The following is a 21,814-nucleotide window of genomic DNA, read 5'->3' on the forward strand; positions in this document are numbered from 1 at the left end:
TATTTTATTGGTGAACCACTTTAAGTACAAGAGAAGAGCCACAAAACAGCCATGATTCACATCCCTATAAAATCTCAACCATCTCTTATCTGTACTTTATTAGGATTTACCACTGACTCAAACTTTTTCTAGACTAACTTACCAATCATATCATATAATCATATAATATTATATATGTAAAACGGAATCCTGGACGACGTGGGAGCGCCACGTGTCCTCTTGAAAGTGACGATTTTACGCTCCCAATCTTTTAAGCTGTTCCCAATTGTAGATTTCCCTTCCCATCACCAACACTCCCATTATTTTTAGCTATAAGCCGTTTTCCCATTGTAGATTTCCTTCCAATCACCAATATTTTTGGCAAAAAGTTAGTAAAAAAACTAAAGTAATAACTCTCCCGTTATGTTTGCCAAAAATTCTTAAACCAAATCTTTAAAAACTATTACAAAGATTTTGGTCTGTTGCCCATTTTAAAAATTTCTAAAATGTTATTTTTGGTCATTGGCCCCGTGCATCTAGGGGTGGCAAAATTGGCCAAACCGAACCGAAAATTCGGTTTCGGTTTGGTTATACCAAACCGATTCAAATTTTGGTTTGGTTCGGTTTGAGGATCAAACCGAACCGAAACCGAATATTTCCAATGATTATGAGTAACGGGTGGCAAAATTGGTGGAACCGAACCGAATCCGAAATTCGGTTTCGGTTCGGTTTCAGTTTGGTAAAACCAAACCGATTCAAATTTTAGTTCGGTTCGGTTTGGGGGTCAAACCTAACCGAAACCGAACCATTGCCACCCCTACGTGCATCACACGGGTTGTCCCACTAGTACCAAATAAAAATAAAGACTCCAAACACTCCTAAACTTATGCATGCTTGAGCCACGTCACTATGCATAATTGCATATGCACGTATCATAGATAGTTTTTATCTAGTACACTCATAGATTTCTGTGTATCATTTTCCAAAAAGTCAACAAACTAGGTGGAAATGTAAACGATCTCTCTCTCAAACTGGTGCAAAACTGCAAATTGGGTCGAGCTCAAACCAAGCCTGACGGGTTCAACCAGATTTCGGCTTGGGTTGCATTGGCATTCTCTCTTGGGTTGGGAAAAGCCAACCCAGTTTAATTTCGTGTAAGTTTAGGCCCTGTTTTGATTGCAAGAAAAACATTTCTAAAGAAAAATTATATCTTTGGAAAATTTATTCTTCCAACAATTTAGAGGGAAATAATATGATTACGGATAATTTAGAGGGATGTAATCATAAATGTGAAGTTCCTCTAAACAAAAGTTCAATAGCGCCCGTTCAAGCTATCTTTTCTTTTTTTTTTCCATTATTCGAAGTAGGGTTAGGGTTGAGAGATATAGAGGCAGGTTGGGGTAGGGTTGGCCTCAACCTGACCCAACCCAGTCTGAGTTGCACCCCTAATGTGTGTGAGCGCACGCACATGTGATGGTGTGGTCTGATCCAAGATCACATTGCAACATAACAAAACCTTAAACCTAAAAAATTAATGGTTCAATAAACGGTGGCTATGATGATAAGGGTTTTGAGGAGTATTAAAAGTTATTATAGCATGGGAGGGTAAGTAGAGAGTGGACAGAGAGAGACTGAAAAAGAACAAATTACAAGTGTATATGATCTGCAATGTGCAGATGATGAGCAGTGATAATGATAGAGCTGCTCTTGCATTCTTTAGTCCTCTCCATCATCTTCCCCTTCCAAGTCGCAATTGCGCCCGTCCAGCAAATATTCCCTGACAAAAACACAAAGAACACATATAGTTTCTTATCGAGACTACAGAAGGTAGTGAACATGTCAAATTAAATGAAACAGTTGAATCATATGGCAAGCATCCCTCTAAGGCTTTTTTGCCATTTCTAGTTACATCTTATATTTCATTTTTGGCCTAGTTAAGCTGGAATTGAACCAGAGACTCAAAGGTTTGAACTTGAAGCTCAAAATCATTTAGCTAGAGGGGCATCAGATAAGACATTACTACCAGCTAGAGTATCAGATTCGGCAAACCTCATAAAGAAAGACTCGTGGATTCTTTCACCAAAATATTTTAATCAATTCTCAGAATTTAATTATAACAATATATTGAAATTTTTTAATAGGTTAAGTAAATATAATGTTATATTTTCATATAAAAAGTATGTTTTTTTGAAATGATATAAAAAAAAACTTACTATTAGGATGGATAAAACTCAATACATGTGATAATTGTAAAAAGTTACTGTAGGAGTATTTGGAAAAAAAATAACAAAAGAGACTTAGAAGTATTGTCGTGAATCCTGAAATATTGGAATCAGAGATGTGTCTGGCAAGGGTACTTCACCCATTCTGAAGAATCTGAGTAACATAGGTGGTCGTGATATAACTTGCACTGTTTGGGTACGAATTCTGCTCAAGGAAGGGGATTTATGTTTCTTATTATAAATGGGTTAACAGACTTCTAGTGCGGCCATAGCAATAAACAGTTTTAAATGGCACAAAGGGAAACTCCATATAGATGTCAAACAAGGATTACATGATTCAATTAAAGATATGGAACTGCAAATGATATAAAACCCAAAAGCTAAAACATTTTAATTTTACTAAATTTGTAGAGTAAACTACCAAAAGAATAATTTTATGGTTTTGGAGGTAGGGGCAGACCGAAAACAACTTGGGTAGAAACAGTGAGGAAAGACTTGATAGCTAGGAACATGACAGAGAACATGACCTTGGATAGGATAGAATTGAAGAAAATGATTCACGTAGAAGAACTCAACTAGAACTAGGATTAGAGCTGGGAAGAAGGATTCGTTTTAGCTGACCCCAACTAGTTTGGGACAAAAGGCTTTGTTGAGTTGAGTAGAGTTGGAGGTAAACATCCCAAAAATAAATGAATAGTCACCCCACCACCAATCAATGATTAAATGATTAATAACCTAATAATCTTCAACTTCGGTACATAATGAAATGAAATATGACCAAACAATAACAAATCATGTTTATAATGACAAAGGTATTGAGAAGAACTCTACCTCAATCTTTCGCACAGGCGTGCTAATGCATCGGATCCTGTTCTGGACGCAACATCCTCAATCTCTGAAGCATTAGACAAAGTCACACTGTCTGCAAGCCGGAATTCACATAATTCTTTCAAGGAGTATGCATCAGTTAATACAGCTGAGTGACCGCCACCGGCAGTCAGTTTCCGTACTTCTCCAATGCACCTGAATAAATAATCTTTCACCGAATGAGGGATATGATCAATAATCAAGATACTATCCGGGAGAAAAAATATTAAACGAAAAGCATGGTTTTAATTTTGGCCGAAATCCAAAATTTTGGATTTCGGAATAGATTTCGGCCAAAATTGGGTCATTTCAGCCGAAATGACAGAAATTTTTAAAATTTCGGCCAAAATGACCAAAATTTTTTAAAAAAAACAGTTTCGGTAGGGACTGAAACCGAAATTTCAATCCTTGACAAAAAGTTCATGACCAAGAGTAAGTGTTATAATGGCAAGCCTACCAATCAACAGGGGAAGGATACCAAGCATATGTAGTTTTTTCATTAGCAGCTTGACCATAACTATTATAACCCCATCCGCGAATCCTTCCATCTATCATATAAGCAAGCGTGTGAGAATGCCCACACGAAACAAGTTGCACGCCTGCTGGTACAACCAAAACAGGAATATTTCGGAGCAACATTTCAGACTCGTTCGGAACACATGAGAATAACCCACTTTGTGGGCCCAGCCCTAGTTGCCCAGATTGTCCACCACCCCAAGCATATAGGGCTCCCTTTATAGTTATGGCACAAGTATGTACACCACCGCAAGCAACATCTTTTACAACGACCCCATCGAGGGAAACTACTCGCCTAGGCAATAACTCTTTATCTCCATACTGAAGAGAGCAATGTCCTAGTTGACCCATATTTCCCAAACCCCATGTATACCTGCACAATTCAAAGCAAATTTTGAGATTAAAAGAATGCTACCAATAGCAGGGAGTGACCTTCAACTTTAATCAGAACTGCTTCTGATCATTAAGTTGTTAAGAAGTTGATAAAGAAAACGAGATGAAGCAACTAAAAAGATTGTATCATGTAAAGAACGCTATCTAAAAGCATTAAGAAAGAGATTATAGTTACTGGAAATACTCCCGCTCATTCAACCCTCCATAAGCTGCCCTTAATCTGACACTTGTGTTAATAAAAGAACAAACCTAATGCAGAAAAATACCCATATAGAAGAATACTGTAGAACTATTCGTGTAAAAATATCACACATAAGTGCAGAAAATGACATTAATTTTCTTGCCAAAGTAACCTATATTCATGTAAGAGCAGACACGTGCAATGGATCAACTTCACAGACGTTTATTGGATTTGTCAAACGTTGATCTTAATTCTGGCATACCATGTTTTTTAAAATGTTGTGCATCTAGTATTTTAAGAGGTGGGGGCATAAGGCGAGGCATTATGCAAATATCTAAAATACTACAAAATGTATAAAAAGATATATGTTCTATTTGTCTCAATTTCTATCCCATGTAAACTCCTAAAGCTCCAAAACATCAAAACTTTCTAGAATCATCAGAGAACGCACTCAGCTTTGAAATACCCCCGGTCAGTAGAGAGCAATCTTGATTGCTGACATTGATAGCATCATAGCAATATGGTCATATAAGGAAACAATTATGGGTGATTTTCCATCCAGGTGAAACTTGTGGGCCATCATGTGGCGGCAGGAACTGTGGGATCTCATGCAGTTTAAAGCACAGGTACTGCTAGGTTATCTGGGTTAACAGTACATAGCCAACTGAGCAAAAGCACCAAGTTAACAATCACTATTTTCTTTCGTGTCCTATCATCTTCCAACAAAATCCGAGGTTTTGACTAGAAGAGCTTTCTAACCCTCCAAGGATTGTTACTTATGTCATGTGGAAAACCCACATGTTCTCATATGTAACAGTAGAATTCACTCCAGCAATCAACATCCTTACAGGTCACTTACACCTCGCCATTCTCTGATATAGCTGCCGTGTGGTACTCCCCGCATGACACTTGGATAATCTTCACAAGCTCGGGGGCTTCATCAAGGAACCTCGCATAAGCATTTAAAACACGAGCCCCTTGTAATCCTTCACAAGTAAAACCTCTGCCAAGCTGACCATATTCATTGTAGCCTGGTTTATCATAAGAATAAAAGAAATCTAATTAATAGTTTATACAAATCAACAGTATGAATATTTTCTGGGTTTTCTCTCTTAGACACTCATTTAATGGAATAAAAGACAGCTGATACATGCATACAATGTATAATCAAACCAAATAAAAAAGTTCATACATATGTTCATGTCTTTTTGCAACAATACAATCTTCCCATATAAATATTGACAGAATACAAATAAACTATTTATTCTGAAATAATGAAATAAAAGACAGATTCTGAATACCAAAATAAATTAAAGAAATAGCTATGAGTTTAACCAAACATTACCCCATGCTTGTACTAGGCCATCCTCTGACAGAGCCACCACATGAACTGACCCACAAGAAACTTGGCGAACAATCTATAATAACAAAGAATGGTCAATAGTTTTGGTCTATAAAATAATATAGGCAATAGCAAAGACATACGTGAGAGATTACAATGTGATTCACAAACCAGATCACAAAGTAAGAAGCCCATGAAGTAGGCATGTGAACCAGATTATATTGCAAAGATCAGAACAGTGAGATAACTAAACAGTAAACCGTAAATAACAGTGAAAGCCGTTCACCAAGGTATAAAGTGCATACAAAAAGCAACCTTGAACTCAACGATTGTGGAAGGAGATTCCATTGATGTTATACGGTGGCTTAGAGGATTGGCAGTCCCCTTGGAGGTTTGCATCTTTGTTTGGCGAAATCGAAGATCGGATAGGCGATTCTTCAATCATATTTCAACCATATAAGGAGATCAGCCAACTATGTGGCGAAAAGTCTAGCTCGTGGTGGTGTGGGGAGGCCGGAATTGGAAATGTTTGATTTCCTTCCCCCGTGATTGTATTGTTTTGTTTCTTTTTTTCTTGTTTTCATTCTTGTACTTTGGGGTTGACTGTCTCGGTCTCCCCCCTTTTTCTTTGAATGAAATTGCTACCATTCAAGAAAAAAAAACGTAAAAGGCAGGAAGCCAATTCCACCAACCAAGACCATGACCCGCCTAATCTCCACCATACATGCAGGCCCGTGAAAGGTGATTGGAATCGTTCAAACAATACATGTATATGAAGAGTCTCTTCACATGCATACAAAGGAAAGAATCACCATTACAACACACACTTGTCACTCATGGATGTGAAGAGTCCCCTCAGATATTGTATGCAGTCCATTTAAAATGTAGCCACCGTTCCATAACAAAATTTATTCAAATTATTAACAGAAATTAACCACAAAGAGTAATGTATACCGTGTTTGGCGTAAAGTCTCCCCAATATAGGCGTGGATAATTGGATCCCTGTGAGGACAAAAAAGAATTTTTAAGATTACAAAAGGATCACACATATAATAATGACATAGACCAAAAAGGGTAAATGGGGATACCTGATTTTGCCCCCAAACCCAAAGCCTACTAGTGGATACTGTCCCATCGTTCTCGCGAGGTTCTGCAATAGCAGCTGTACAGTGTGCTCCACAAGCAACAGACTTCACAAATTCCGTCTGTAATAGCTTTACCTTTTTTGGGTGTTTCTTACCATCTTCCGTTCCATCTCCTAACTGACCAAAGTCATTTGATCCTATGTTCAACAAAAAAAAATAAGATTAGCCGATCGCTAAAAGCTGATTCAGCATCCAGTAACATTATGATAAAAATAAAGTGTGTGTGTGTGTGTATATATATATATATATAAAGCCCACTGCCCACAGAATATGAAACATGGCTCATAAGTTCATGATATCATGTATGTGTGAGTTCAATGCGAATATCAAGAGTACACCACTGTCATAAGGGTGCGAAGTTTCCATGTTGCCATACATTTAATCCCACACTCAGACCACTATACAGCTCCCAGGCATAGATCAGTGAGATGGTTTTTTATTCGATGTCATAAATACTGCATTCGCAAGGTAAAGGAAATGAGTACCATGAAGATCTCCATGCATTATAGAAATGACAAAAATTGAAATTTTAAGGACCGTTAATTTAATTCCACGCCCAGACCACTATACAGCTCCCAGGCTTAGATCAGTGAGATGATTTTTTATTCAATGTCAGAAAGACTGCATTCGCACGGTAAAGGAAATGAGTACCATGAAGATGTCTGTGCAGTATAGAAATGACAAAATTTGAAAATTTAAGGAACATCAATTTTTGAGGTCCAAGTGGAAACTAAAATATTGATATAGATTGTGTAAGCTACTATTATACATCTGCTTAGGATGTGACGTTAATCAAGACAAGAAATATCGATGGCATCTTTCTAAAGTAGAAGGCATTGTCAAGAAACATATATTACATCATCCTATGATCTGTGGACACGGATTCATGCGTCAAGTGTTGTTACAAATACGAGGTGTCCGACAACCCCTAAAATATTTTAGGGGTTGCCGTGTCTGTAAATATATCAAGACTTGATGGAAGGGGAGATCTGTGGACACGGATTCATGTGTCATGTGTTGTTAAAGATACGAGCTGAATCAAAGAACGTAACTCCTAGAACTTGATAGAAGGGGAGACTTGTTCGGTATACTAAGAGGACGTAAAAGGGGAGATCATAGAAATACAAAAACGTATCACCCACTTCCTACAATCCAGCCTGAACCTTTGGGTAGGCTCTGCAGGATCAACAACCATAGCCTGAACCTTTGGGTAGGCTCTGCAGCACTCCCAATAAAAGACAAGGCAGAAGCCAATTGACGCATGTCAAGGACACCACCCTTTCCACCTCCACATTGTGGTAGTTAGATTGAAGGATACACATATCTAAGCCACGTCCATAACTAGTTTGGTGGTTGGCACCTTTTAAAACAAAGCAAAACATTTCAAAACCTCCAACATAGATCCCTAATTCCCATTTACAGCTTTAAATTTAACTCAAAGAAAATTGTGGCAAATCTTTACCCCCCAAATACCCCATAGGGACTGGAACTTCCTAAACAGTCAAAATCATATTTTACAAAGGAAGAAAACCAAGCAAATGAACACCAACATAAGCATTGAAAGAAAAATCAAAGAATACTATCATCAGGAAATAAAGCAACAAAGAAAATTGGCTTTGGCTTCATTACCAGAAAATGAACAAACACACAAAAGAGAGTTGAAATATTTCTTTCCCTAAGTTGATCACCTTTAGGATCTTATCTCTAATCGCCAACCATGTGAAAGTGACGGCAGTGAAGCCTCTGCGTAATAGATGTTACCAAAGGCCATCAGGGGGTGGAATCACTCACCTATGAGATATTATCTATAAACTATAATTAGTGGACACGGACACGAGTGTCGTGTGTCGACACAGACACGGAATGTCGAATGCGACAAACTCCCAAAATTTAGAAACGGGGACACGGCTAAAATAGAAAGTACATATAATCATGATTTACGAACATGGATTCATGTGCCGAGTTTCAACACAAATACGAGGTATTTGACATGACAATCCCTAAAAATCTAGAAATAGTGGCACACTCTTACACGTACATAAAATAAAGTTACACACTTCCAGCAATACATTTAAAAGTGTAAAAAGGAGTGTTGATACGCGTGGACACGGGTGTCGTGTCGGACACGGGTGTCGTGTCGGACACGACACGGGTGTCGTGTCGGACACGGGTGTCGTGTCGGACACGACACGTGTGTCAGCAGAAAATTCAAAGTGTCGGCCAAATCATTGGATATCATAAAAATATATATATCAGGCCCAACATGATTTAAAGGGCCAAACCATCAGCAATGGAAACTATGAAAACAAAAGGGAAATAAAATAAAATATGATTAAAAAGCAAAAGCAAAAATAATTGACAATCTTTCTCAAAGAGAATGATCTCATGAAAACGAGAATCATACGTACTCTTTCTTTGGGATAAAAATGTGCATATTAATGTGATAAACATCATTTTTCGTATTGATTTCACCTCTAGTATCAATGAAAAGGAAAATCATTATCCGAATCAGAATTTCCTACAACTTGTTGCGTGTGGAAGTGGACTAACCCCAGGTGAATAAAGAACCATCCGAGGCCACGGCGGCAGTATGTTCACGCCCGCATGCAATATCCAACCACCATGAATTTTCCCTTCCTGAGCGGTCGAAAAGCTTGGGAGGGAGTGGTTTTGGGATCCTCAGGTGGCCTTCTTTGCCTTTCCTACCAGTTTGCCCACACTGGTTATAGCCCCATACATAAATTGCGCTCTTGGTTGGGATACTTATGGCTTGGAAGTCAAAGGAAACATCATCAATATCCATCTTCACCAATTAGGACCTGAAAATTCAGAATTGGAGATTAATGGGGTGTGGAAGAAAACACCCCTTAGGCCCTCTTTTGATTGCAAGAAAAACATTTATGATGGAAAAATAATTCTTGGGAAAATTTGTTCTTCTCATGATTTAGAGGGAAATGATATGATTATGGTTAATTTTGAGTGATATCATCATAAATTAAAGCCGTCTCTAATTAAAAAATTGAACAGGGATGGTTCTAGCTATCTTTTTTGTGTATAAAAATTGTAAGAAAATTCAGAAATATTTTTCATTTCCAAACATTTTCCAAAAAATCCAGCAATCCAACAGAGCCTAAAATCAAATATGGTAATGGCCCACTTGAGGAAATACAATATTCATCATGACCCAAATTGCAGATGGAATTAAACCAAACATATATGGATTAACCCTAAAAGGGGAAAAATTTTACACCTAACATTTGATACCAAACCAAAAAAGAAGAAAAAAAAACCCAAAAGCAAAACCCAGAATGGGGTTGAAAAACCATACATTCCCAACAAAAGGAAAGATTTATCAACCATGAAAGATTATTAAAAGAAGTAAAACTCATATACATAGATTGTATATATGTAAGTAAAAAAAAACAAAGAGTCAATCTCCACATATAATTACAGAATTGAAAGATGGGTTTAAGATTTTACAACATGAAAATAAATGGAAAAATTAAAGAACATACTTTGAGAGGAGATTATTGGTGTTTGAATCTTCTTCCGAAATGTTAGGGTTTGGGAGGTTTGAAATGTGTGAAATTGGAAAAAGATTAAAAATAATCCTTGTTGCGCTCAGAGCTTTCTATAAGTCTAGAAAGCCTCCAGATTCGGAAACTTGCAAGATGCACACTTGACATCCATCCGTACACTGGCACGTGCTTTTTTTAAAAAGAATTTGGGAGATAATTTTTTCGCCCCCCCTTTATGATTATGCGCTCCACTGTTAACGTGAATTGTGGAGAGACGAACGCTTTTTGACGTCAGATCCCATTAACAGGAGGACGCATAATCCTACAGGGGGCGAAAAAATCCTTGCCCACTTTTTTTTTGGGTTAACTGCGTGGGCCATTTTGTCGATGTGATGATAGTAGAAATAGGGTCCGAATTCCCCGAAAAACTCGGACCTAAAAATTAGGGCTGCAACTCGGGTCGGGCGGGTCGGGTTTTGGAGAACCCAACCCTACCCGAGAAATATGTCGGGTCAGTTTTTTTTTCGGAAAACGCACGATTCCCAAACCCGGCCCTACCCATGATAAATCTCGGGTCGGGTCGGATTTTTTCACGTTGACGCAATTTTATAAGGAAAATTCTTGTTTGGCAAGGCAACTCAACTCATAGAAGTAGAAATTACACTCACATTACACTTGAATCAAACAATGTTGTAATCAAACAATGTTGTAATTACAATCAAACAATGCTGAGTCAAACACTTGAATCAACTCAACTCATAGAAGCAGAAATTACACTCACATACAATAACAGTGGTGCGTGGGTTTTCACTTTTAACTTTTAAGTAACAATAGAAAAAAATGTACATACTATAACTTATGTAACTCGGGTCGGGTCCCTTCAAACCCAGCTTGACCTAAGATTCATGCGGGCTTTTGAATGCTCAACCCGGCTCGAGTTGCAGCCCTACTAAAAATATGGTTTTTGATGGCTCGGATCAGTGGGGCCCACTTGCTAATGGGCCATGGAGGAAATTCTGCTCTTATTGGACCATTTTAAAAGCTTGCTTGATGAATTAAAACCCTTTTTTTTTTTTAAATCTCACCATCTATTCAGGGTAGGGGTGCAAGTTTGGCCCTCTCAGCCTTGACCCGCCCTGAGCCTGAACAGGGTCAGGGCTGGATTTTCCAACCCTGAGGGCGGGTCAGGGTTCATTTTTTTAGACCCTGACTCAGGTCGGGTTGGGTTCTAGGTTAATGCCTCTGGTACCTTGACCCGGCCCGAATCTAAGTTTTCTATTATAGAATTGAACCATCTATGCATGTTTCTTTTGCTAATGTTTTCTATTATCTTGGATTGGTGTTTCTTTAGATTATTATTTTTGTCTCTGTTGCCCGTTATGTTGTTGAATTCATATTGTCTTATTTTGTTCCCTTTCTCTGGTTATTGATCATTTTGTTCTATATGATAAGTGGTTGCTTTATTTTTGGCACTCTTAACAGGTATTTGCACTAGGGTCGATTAGGGCCGGCCCAGGCCTGCCCAATCAGGGCGGGCCAGGGCCAGCACTGAGCCCTATAGGGCGGGCCATGGGTTGAGGTTTTTCGGCCCTGACTCAGGGTTAGGGCCGAGATAATGGGATCCAAGGTTGGCCTAGGGTTTTGAAATACCCGACCCGACCCAACCCTGTTGCAGCCCTAATTCAGGGTGTGTTCATAGTTAGCAAAATGTGATTTGGCAGAAAAAATGGGATGACAAAAATTCTGAGTTTAATACGGTACTGGTTCAGAAAAATATAGTAAAAAAAAATGGGAACACAAGAAAATGAGTTTAAAATTTTGTCATTTTACAAAATATGGTGGGGTAAAATTGGAAAGTTGGCCAAAAATTGGGTTTAAAACGTATTTCAAACGTGTTTAAAACGTTTGCCTTAACAAAACGTTTGCCAATAAAATACGTTTTTTTTTTCCCGAAAATAATCATTTAAAACGAAGTTTTGCTAACTATGGGTGGGTTCTTTGCCTCGTTCTTTGAGAAGCTCTTGAGCGCTTTTTCTCTGCAAAGTATGAAAAAAATTGTTGAGAATGGCATTTCACAACACGAACTCATAGTGTCATTCTCTCTGAAAATTGCTTGTAGCACTATTTTTTCTGAATGAAGCGGAGACACTCTGCGTGCGTGATTCTGTTCTGAATATTTTGCCTTCTATGGAGAAAGAAAAATGAGAAGCGTTGAAGAAGGTAGCAGTAGTGCCTACAAATTGGAAGTTCAGAATCATCAAATGGGCGTGGATTTTTCTCCATGGTCATCCACAGCAAGGCATGATTTTCATGCTTAAATGGATGGTCTCAAGATCTAAAATCGGATGCGGGTATATGTTCCAAGGATTGATTTTCATGCTTAAATCACGGGATCTCAGATGAAGGGTATGGGTATATATTATACTAACATAATGTGGATGTGGCTTGGTGCTACAAAGATAGCCAACCCATGCATTTGGGAGTTGCCACCCCTAGATATTGATAAAGATAGCCCTTTGAATCCATTTTCATGTTTTTCTAATGCCCTCACATTTTATATTAATCTGCACTCTTGACAAACAATAATGTCGAAACATTACACCTTTTTCAATGTCACTAATAATTGCCTTCAAAATCTTAAGCTACTCCTTTGTCTACTCAACTTTCTCTATCAATCTTAATTTCAATCTATGATTTATTACAGTTGAGGTGCCTCATTTAAGGTGCGTGCCTGAAATATTGACTCTTTTCAGTTGGGGCACTTCAAGTCTTTTAAAATGCGTGCCTGAAAAATAATTTCAAATTATATGAGGATTGGTATTCAAATCTGACCCTTTATGTCTTGCCCATTGAGGCTTGGTCCATAATGGCCCATTTTCTATAGTATTGATGTCCAAAACCAACCTATGAAGACTCAGTCTTCGAGACTAGAGTATCATCTAACCCATTTAAGCTCTTTGTTGCTCGTCTTTCATGCGACCTATTTCTGCATTAATAGGTGGCAATCACCGTCGGCAATATTGACAACTACATCATCCAATATCTTCAGCAGACATTGAACATAAATATTCTGTGGTGTGTATGAAATTGGAAATTTTTTTGGGGAATTTTATTAGGGATTTGCTAGGGACCATCACAGAAGGCATTTCGCAAATGGTCCGTCGCATGTCAGACCAGCCACAGAGGCTCACTTTTCAGCATATGTTGTCATCATTCACGAGGTGGCTGGTCTAATATGCAACAGACCATATGCAAAATGCCTTCTGGGATGGTCCCTAGCAAATCCCATTTTATTATAATCAAACGTATGTGGATCTTTTAATGTACATCATTGGAGGGGGCATGTTAGAATATGTGAGATCTCACCGTTGGATTAGGTTGAGATTCACCATTGGATTATCTTGGTGGTAGATTAGGAAAGTTTGTTAAATAAGGTAACCTAGATAAATTAGGTAATAAGATTAGATTAGCAATCAGGTTAGATTTGGATATTCTATTCTTTTCTCTTTCTATAGTTACGAGAAATTATACGATGAAAGGGCGTACAAGCACACACACTCATCATCCCTGTACCATGTACGACCTTTACATGTTTGTAAACCCTTTCATTGTGTGATTTCTCCTATAGTTATTACTATGTACAAGCACACACACTCATCATCCCTGTACCATGTACGACCTTTACATGTTTGTAAACCCTTTCATTATGTAATTTCTCCTATAGTCATTACTATGATAGATACAAGGGAGCCCTTGCATAAAGAGCCGCAAAAGCGCTCTTCATTGGATCCAGATCATTTTCAGTTACATTTTAAAATTAGTTGAAAAAGTAAAATCAGTTACATTTGATGATGTGGATCCAATCAATAGCCCTTTTTTGGCTCTTTATGCAAGGGCTCCCCTGTATCTATCATTCCTCTTGTCGCTTTTAAGTATTTTATTTAAGAGGAATGCTAAACTCAGCGGAGCTCTTAAAAAAATGGGCTGAAAGGGCGCCCTTCAACATCGTGTATTTATAATGGCTGAAAGTATTCAATGCACAGAATTGAAATGCAGGTAATGTGGTCGCCCTTTCAGCTTATCATGGGCGCCCTTGAGTTTTGCATAACTCTTTTTATAAACAGGCAACCAAACACAATCAAAATGATGTGGTCCAATGGTGGCTCCCTTGTTTCTGGCGCCCATTGCTCATCTATCATTTTCCAAAAAAACATTGGGAAATGATTTCAACACAAACATGTTTTGATACATGATGCTCATTTTTTCTTGTCTCTCATATTTAAAGAGTTGTAAAAGGGTTTTTAGGGTCCCAAAAAGCACTTAGGTGACAATTAAATGCTAACATGCAAGATGATGGAACACCGTTCTATTAGAAAAGAAATTAGAGAAGAAGATGATAGAGAAAGAGGAAAGAGTGAGTTAATTCGAGGAAACTCAGCCTCCAATATGCTAATTTCACTAATTGTGATTATTCCCTTGCTGAATACCATACGAAATCTACATTATATAGAAATTAAAGGTAACAAAATAAGAAAACATAAATCAGCAGAAAAGGAAAAAGAAAATAAAGAAACCTAAAGTCAGATACCAATAACTTAAATGAGGAAAACGTGCTGATGGTGGAAGATGAAGAGAAATGGGGATAGAGATGGGAATTGGGTTAGAGATGGAGGTGACTAGTGGTGATGGAGGTGGCCGTGAGAAGGTGGAGAGGGGCGGCGGTGGATTTTGGTGGGGTTGGAGGTACCAAGGAATGCTGAAGAGGTGTCTCAGCCTCCTCTTTTCTCCTCTCTCTTGCTTGCTTCTCTTTGCAAACCTTAGAAGTCCCCTATTTTAATTGCATTTTGGGTTTTTTATAACCCTAAGTTGGAAAATTGATCTGAGCCGTCCATTTACCATTAATGCCCTAGATGTGTTTTTTACTTTAGAATTCTCTAGAAGCTATGCTATCTTCTTTCAATCACCATCATCCATTTGTCTCTTTCATCCTACAACCCACATTTGTTGCTTCATAAAGAAGCCATGTCAAACTCCAAGAATTCCCTCTGATTGGTTGCTAGGTTTTTTTTGGTTCCTGGGATTTATGTGGGAGAAACAAAATCCCAGGAGATTGGTGGGGAAAAAAAGTCCTAGAAGTATCCCGGTAAAATAAAAAACCCATGTTTGGTTGACCGGACTATGGTGGGGGAAAAAAAAAACTTTGTTTGGTTGCTTGAACTGTTGGGAAGAAAATTTGTTTTCTCAAGCTTATTTTTGGTTCCTGAGATTATTTTGGGATGGGATGAAAAGGCAATCATTACAAAAGTGGGATTAAAAAATTCACCACACAAGCACTCATTACAAGAGTGGGATTAAAAAAAACCTAGTGCTAAAAGGCAACCAAACATGGGTTGGGACCAAAATTTTACTAAAACTGTCTGGGACAAAAATTTAACTGGCAAAATGAGAGATTACTTCATTTCCTACCCAAAACACTTTTTGTTTTTTTTTAAAAAGAATATCCACTCATTACTAAAAATAAATATTAATGATATTATTAATAATAAATAAAAAAGATTTACTTCTCGGATTCTTATGTTAAACGGATTAGATATACCATTTACCGGATTCGCATCCGCTGCGAGCCGGATATCTTATAAACGGACTCGGATGATAATAATATACACTTTAAACGGACGCGCAGCACAAACCTACGCGTAGCACAAACGTTGATTAATGGTCTCCATCCTACCTACCCCATTCCAATATCAACGCGTTTATGTGAAGAAAAAGGACAATCCTCAGTTTCCCTTTGGCGAGAATTCGGTGATTCAAGGTATGATTTCTCCCTTCCTATCAAAGCACTTACCCATCTTTTTTTTTCCCTTCATTTGTATGAAAGATATGATCGATTCACGTTGAAAGCAATCAACTTGTTTCCATTGCTGAATTCTATGTTCTACAGCTGAATTTCTTAGGTTACTAGTGCTTTAATCAGTTGAAAGGTAGGGTTTTGTTTGGAATAAATACTATTGAAAGTGCCCTATTTTCTTAAAGTGGGGTTTTTTTTTTAATATTTCGCTGGCATTCTTTGTGAATTGGGATTGTAATTAGTTGAAATTTGGAAGTGTAAAGAAAACCCATTTGATGATTGATGTTTTTTTGTGGAATCCTGTGGAAATTCAAGAAAAAATTATGGTATTAAAATGGAAAATAACTGCTACCTTTTGATTTTCTGAGTTTGAACTGGGATTGCAACAAGTACTATTGAAAGGGCCCTACTTTCTTAAGTGGGATTTTTTTTTCCCATTTTGACGAGGTTCTTTTTGAATTGGAATTGGAATTGCTTGAAATTTGGAAGTGTAATGAAAACCCATTTGATTGATAGATGTTGTTTTTTGTGGAATCCTGTGGAAATTCAAGCAAAAATTATGGTATTAAAATGGGAAAAAAGTACTACCTTTTGATTTTCTGAATATGAACTTTGATTGCTGCATACTCAATAGGGAAAGATCCCAACCTAAACAAAACAAAAGGGTTATAAGCCAATTTGATGAAGAATGTTTTTAGTTTTTTACTGTAAAATTAAGTAGTTAAATTGGGACATTGTAACTAATATAGTAGCTCTTGATTGTCTGCATATCGATTATAATTGATCTAACTCCAGTAATCAAATGGGTTTTTTCCTAGTAATTCATTGCAACTAAGGGGTGACAATTCTAATCCCAATATGAACAATCAAGAGCTGCTAAACTTGCAATTCCTAAATTAACTTCCTAACCTTCCACGCAATCGAGGGAGATTTTTTTTTTGTAATTCATTGCAAGTGCAATCCAGATTTAGTTAATGAATAGATAATTCATTACTTTTATAATTTCTAAAAGGGAGCTGTTATCTACCACCCCTACCCCCTGTTTTGTTATTTGGACCCCTCTCTTTAGTTTAAGTTTCTCCCCTTGGCTTTTTACAGCTTGTTTGCAATGATAAAAACAAGTGGGAAAAGTTTAACATAAATGTACGAGTACAAAAATCTTTGGACCCTTCTCTCTAGTTTAAGGTTCTCCCCTTGGATGTTGACAGATTTTGGGAAATGATAACAACAAATGGAACAAGTTTAACATAAACATATGTCTATAATAGAAACGCAGACAGAGACAGAAAAATACACACACGCACAAACACACACATAGAGAGAGGCATATTTTGTTACTTGGATCCCTCTCTTTAGGTTAAAGTCCTCACCACCCACCTATGCACCTACAAAAGCTTTTGATACAAATCTGTTTGGAAATGTGTTATTAAATTGGTGACTGTTTTTTTGGGTACAGAATGGTGTTACTGCGATCATATGTTTACATTGGGAATTAGACTAGCTCATCTCTGAATCCATTATAGGGTTTAATTGCTACAAGTTTAATAGGAAAACAAGAAACCTATTTCATATGGATGTTAGTTTCAGAAGTATGTCATTAAATTGGTAAATCAAAACAGATTAGCTGTGAATTGTCTGAAACAAGAAGATAGAAGCTCTGGAACAGGTCTTTAACTTTAGGAAAAGGCAGCTGGCGAGTGAGACCTCCCCAAATTGTGGGTGTATTGATCAGGATTCTTCTAAAGATGTGGCCCTTCATGGATGGGGGCTGCATGACCACATTGGTCAATCTCTCCTAACCATTTGATTGATGTAATTTTTTCCTGTTAAATGTGAAAAATGACCAGTCTTGTTTCAACCATCCATTTTCAGCACTGATCAGGCCGTTAGTATTCTCCACTTCCTGAAAATGTTGACCCATGGTCCACTCATGGTGGAGGCCACCTTTTGGATTAGTTCTGATCTCCGTGCGCATGCATTGTGTGGTGGAGATTCTGATGAGCAATGATCTTGGAGGTGTCATAAGCTTCCCACACCAGTTCTTTTTATTTTTCATTTTATATTCAGCTAAAGAATGGAGCTGGCCTCTTGACTACAAAATTAAAAAACAAAAAGTGAAAGAAAGAAAAACATTTTTTAGTGTAAAAGATATCAATTGTTGTGCAGCTGTCTTGTCTTCTGGCATTATTCGGTTTTGTGCTGAAGGGTATTTCAGTAAATTTTCTTGATGTAATGGTATTCATATATGAGCCACAGATTAGGGTTATGAGTTGTGAGGTTTTCTTTGAGTTTCTTGTCCGAGAAGGATAGTTTGTAACCCTAAAGTCCTAAACCGAAATAGTAAAACTCTTCTTCCATGGACATAGGCACACTGCTGAACCACATAAATCATGTGTTCTTGTTTTGTGCGATTGTGTTTCTTGCATTTATTCTTTACGTTTTTCCTGCACATCATGTTTGATCCTTATTCGAGAAGGAATTTCTCTATTTTCTACATCAAACATAATATGTTGATGATCTTTCACTTATTTGTAGATACATAGGATTCATGGCTCAATCAGTAGGAAGGAGCACGGAGAAGGCCCTTATCCGAGTTGATGTGACTTCAGACACTGTGTGCCCCTGGTGTTTTGTGGGAAAAAGAAACCTGGAAAAAGCGATGAATTCATCGAAGGATCTTTGCAACTTTGAGGTTTCCTTCTTTTTCTTTGTCTCTTTAATCAGTCTTATAAGCAGCACTTTGGCACTTAACTTTATTTACTTGTTCTCTATGTGGTTTATTATGCATATTCTAATGACAGGTTTGGTGGCATCCATTTCTTCTTAACCCTACTTCGCCCAAAGAAGGTATAAAAAAGTCTGAATTTTACAAGCAAAAGTTTGGATTCGAAAGATCAAATGATATCATCAATCGGATGACAGAGGTTTTTCTCATTCCTGGATTGTGTCTGATACATTGATCCTGTTTCCCTGATTTGGGTAGTATATTGATTTTGAAAATTAAGCCTTTCAGGTTTTTCGGGGTGTTGGGCTTGAGTATGACACTAATGGTCTCACGTAAGTTGAAAAATCATTTACATGTACTTAATGCACGAGAGAGACACATTTATGAGAAGATAGTACTAAAGGTGATCTGTTTATACAGGGGAAGCACACTTGAGAGTCACAGGCTGATAACATTTGCTGGGAAACAAGGCTTCGAGAAGCAAAATGCTCTTGTAGAAGAGTTGTTCCTCAACTATTTCTCCCAGGGAAAATATATAGGTGATCGGTAAGCATATGGTTCAATTGTATTAATAGTAATTAATTACAAGAATTGTAAGTAAGTGTAATTTTACTTTCCTATTATTTTTCATCATTATATCTCCAGTTTCAACCATGCATGATCCAAGGAGCTTTGGCTTTTTGTAAGGCCCTTGAAACTGTGACTTGTCTGGTTCCTTGTTGAGCCCAAATTTTGTTAGTTGTGCATCTGAAAGGTCATCTGGAGAATATGAGATTGACTGAGAACACTCAACATTTCAAGATAGATCAAGATACTAGTTTTTGCGGCGATAGGTTTTTGGAAAGAGACTTAATATCATTCCAGCATGCAATTTACTACAGTATTTGAAATTTTGTTTCAGGGAAGTTCTATTGGAAGCTGCAAGAAAAGTTGGGGTGGATGGAGCATCAGAATTTCTGGAAGACCCAAATAATGGGCTCAAAGAGGTATTTTCCCTTAATTTCGTATAAATCTTGTTGTGGATTATTCTTTTTCCTTTACTTGAATATAACTATTTTTTTAATGGTTTCCAAAGGTTACTGATGAAATTGAGAAGCATTCAGCAGTCATTAGAGGAGTCCCATATTTTGTGGTGTGTGAGAATTGTTATATTTCCCAATCAAATTCACTTCTTTGTGATATTTCCTCAGTGTGGAACTGATAATTCTGTCATTTTGCTTATGGGTTTCTTTTGACAGATTAATGGAAAGCACAAGCTAAATGGTGCGCAACCACCTGAGGTCTTTCTTAGTGCTTTTAAGGTGGCTGCAAATGACAGCACCTAATGATAAAATTACAGGACCTTGATGGTTTTAATATCATTCCCTTGAAATTAAAAATATGCTTTTGATACCTTCCTACTCATATGTCTGTAAGGGATTCAGATTTCAGAGTCTTCAGACATTATTGTATGTATTGGAATATTAACTCTTATTACAGTTTCTTTCAAGCACCCAATTTCTTGATGCAACATTATGGGCTTTCTTGTTTTGGATTACAATCAGTTTTGAACTCACAATCCGTTCTCAAAATCCAAAACAAACAGGGCCTTGGCATGTAGGACACTAAGAGGTTTCCTTCTGTTCACTGCGTGTTTGTATTGCAGGAAAAAAAATCCTTAGGATATCTTTTGTTTTCGAGGCAAATGATAAATTTTAGGGGTATCATTACAGATAAAGGTAATTGTAAATCTTGAATTGTGGTGATTTTAATGTGTTTTTTTGTGTGTGTAATCAAACTATGGAAATGCATGAAATTCTAGAAAAAAATTATTTTCCAAAAAAATTCCTGGAATCCAAACATGCCCTGAGTAGTAATGGTGGAAAAATGATAATGCATGTTCCTTAATAGACGCTGTTTCTTTCGATGTAAAATGGGCCGTAGACAAATTTTACTTCCATTTTCAACTGGAAAAATGGCCAGCTAGACTCTCCTCCTGCCTCATTTTGGCTATGCAGGGAACTTTAGTGAACATAACGTGTTTTAAAATTCAACCCTTTAATAAAAGAAGGCATTTACACGGTGGTAGAAAAAGTGTAGAAGTTTTGCATGATCTCGGCCGTTTTGATTGTTATGTGCCAAGGGAAAATGGTGAGATGTGTGGGTTGTGTGGGCCGTAAATCTGCCCAATCACATTGAAGAAAGTACTTTTATTTATGGGCTAGATTTTCAAATGATTTTGGTAAATAAGATAGGAGCTTAGGTCTTGTAATTTTCTTACTTTGGTAGGAAAATTCTGTTAACTTTTGGTAATAAAAATGGAGAAAATACGAAAATTGTCTGTTTTTTAAGGCTTCAATTTTCAAATAATTATACATTTGGGGTGATTTTGTTATTTTAGTTGCCACTTTAAGTTCTGTTTGGTTGCACATAAAGTTGGGAAAATCAAAAGTAAAAGGACATATTTCCCTTTTTCTTGCATTATTTGGTATCCCTTTACTATTCAAATTACAGTCCTAAGAGCTGTGAATTTTCCTAATGCAAGCTTTTTTTTTTTTTTTTTACCCTTTGCTTCTCTTCTCAAATAGAGTAGGAAAGGAATGTAGGTTCTCATTTTTTTACTTTCCTTTTTTTTCTTTATTTGAGAGGAAAGTCAAACAATGCTAGGAAGTAGCAAATGTGTCCTTTTACTTTGTTTTTCCCACTTGTTGGTGCATCATTTCCATTTTTCTAGCATCACTTTGTAGTGATCTCTTGGCTCAACTTTATCCCAGTTTTGCCGAGGGTGCAACTGCATTTTTTTCACCTTGAATGGGTCTACATACGCAGAATTTCTTACATTTCGTGGAGGATTAGATGTAGTAGCAAATCCACAATCTCATGGTTGGCAAACAAAGCACCTTCCAACTAAGATTTAGTGCCACTGCACTCTAACCCCCAGTCTCATGGTTGAGAAACAAAGCACCTTCAACTAAGAGATGGGCCTAAGATATGGACCTAAGCATATGTTTTTTTGTATGTTTGTTACTTTGGTAGGAAAATGATATTAAATTTTGGTAATAAAATGGAGGAGAAAAACATAAAATATAGAAATAC

The 21,814-nt window shown here is 37.3% G+C and overlaps 2 protein-coding genes across 4 annotated transcripts; one reads left to right on the forward strand and one right to left on the reverse strand.

The window, feature by feature from the left end:
- Nucleotides 1-1,491: 1,491 nt before the first annotated feature.
- Nucleotides 1,492-10,309, reverse strand: LOC143851297 (Regulator of chromosome condensation (RCC1) family protein). The gene is made up of 9 exons (XM_077360674.1): nucleotides 10,161-10,309; nucleotides 9,196-9,464; nucleotides 6,589-6,782; nucleotides 6,455-6,502; nucleotides 5,504-5,576; nucleotides 5,018-5,189; nucleotides 3,526-3,957; nucleotides 3,033-3,224; nucleotides 1,492-1,756 (listed from the first exon to the last, which is right to left on the reverse strand). The coding sequence occupies exons 2-9, from the start codon at nucleotides 9,446-9,448 to the stop codon at nucleotides 1,696-1,698; spliced, it is 1,425 nt and encodes a 474-aa protein (XP_077216789.1). The 5' UTR covers nucleotides 9,449-9,464; nucleotides 10,161-10,309; the 3' UTR covers nucleotides 1,492-1,695.
- A 5,511-nt stretch (nucleotides 10,310-15,820) lies between these two features.
- Nucleotides 15,821-20,231, forward strand: LOC143849967 (uncharacterized). Of its 3 annotated transcripts, none has more exons than XM_077359291.1 (8): nucleotides 15,821-15,978; nucleotides 18,550-18,706; nucleotides 18,816-18,938; nucleotides 19,028-19,071; nucleotides 19,160-19,285; nucleotides 19,641-19,725; nucleotides 19,815-19,871; nucleotides 19,978-20,231. In XM_077359291.1, the coding sequence occupies exons 2-8, from the start codon at nucleotides 18,563-18,565 to the stop codon at nucleotides 20,062-20,064; spliced, it is 666 nt and encodes a 221-aa protein (XP_077215406.1). In that variant the 5' UTR covers nucleotides 15,821-15,978; nucleotides 18,550-18,562; the 3' UTR covers nucleotides 20,065-20,231. The 3 variants fall into 3 exon arrangements, with proteins under 3 accessions (XP_077215406.1, XP_077215405.1, XP_077215404.1); XM_077359290.1 differs by lacking the exon at nucleotides 15,821-15,978 and adding an exon at nucleotides 16,008-16,147; XM_077359289.1 differs by lacking the exon at nucleotides 15,821-15,978 and adding an exon at nucleotides 18,224-18,354.
- Nucleotides 20,232-21,814: the final 1,583 nt, after the last annotated feature.

Source organism: Tasmannia lanceolata, unplaced genomic scaffold, assembly GCF_043159265.1.
Source record: "Tasmannia lanceolata isolate RefF3 unplaced genomic scaffold, GAP_Taslan_0.1 ptg000018l, whole genome shotgun sequence".
In the NCBI taxonomy this organism is placed as follows: Eukaryota; Viridiplantae; Streptophyta; class Magnoliopsida; order Canellales; family Winteraceae; genus Tasmannia; species Tasmannia lanceolata.

Coding starts and splice junctions, on each gene's coding strand:
- LOC143849967 (XM_077359291.1), top strand. CDS start 18,563: ATGGCTCAATCAGTAGGAAGGAGCACGGAGAAGGCCCTTATCCGAGTT. Junction 18,707..18,815: donor AGGATCTTTGCAACTTTGAG/GTTTCCTTCTTT, acceptor TTCTAATGACAG/GTTTGGTGGCATCCATTTCT. Junction 19,072..19,159: donor TATGACACTAATGGTCTCAC/GTAAGTTGAAAA, acceptor CTGTTTATACAG/GGGAAGCACACTTGAGAGTC.
- LOC143851297 (XM_077360674.1), bottom strand. CDS start 9,448: ATGGATATTGATGATGTTTCCTTTGACTTCCAAGCCATAAGTATCCCA. Junction 6,783..9,195: donor TGGTTCTTTATTCACCTGGG/GTTAGTCCACTT, acceptor TGTTGAACATAG/GATCAAATGACTTTGGTCAG. Junction 6,503..6,588: donor GGGTTTGGGGGCAAAATCAG/GTATCCCCATTT, acceptor TTGTCCTCACAG/GGATCCAATTATCCACGCCT.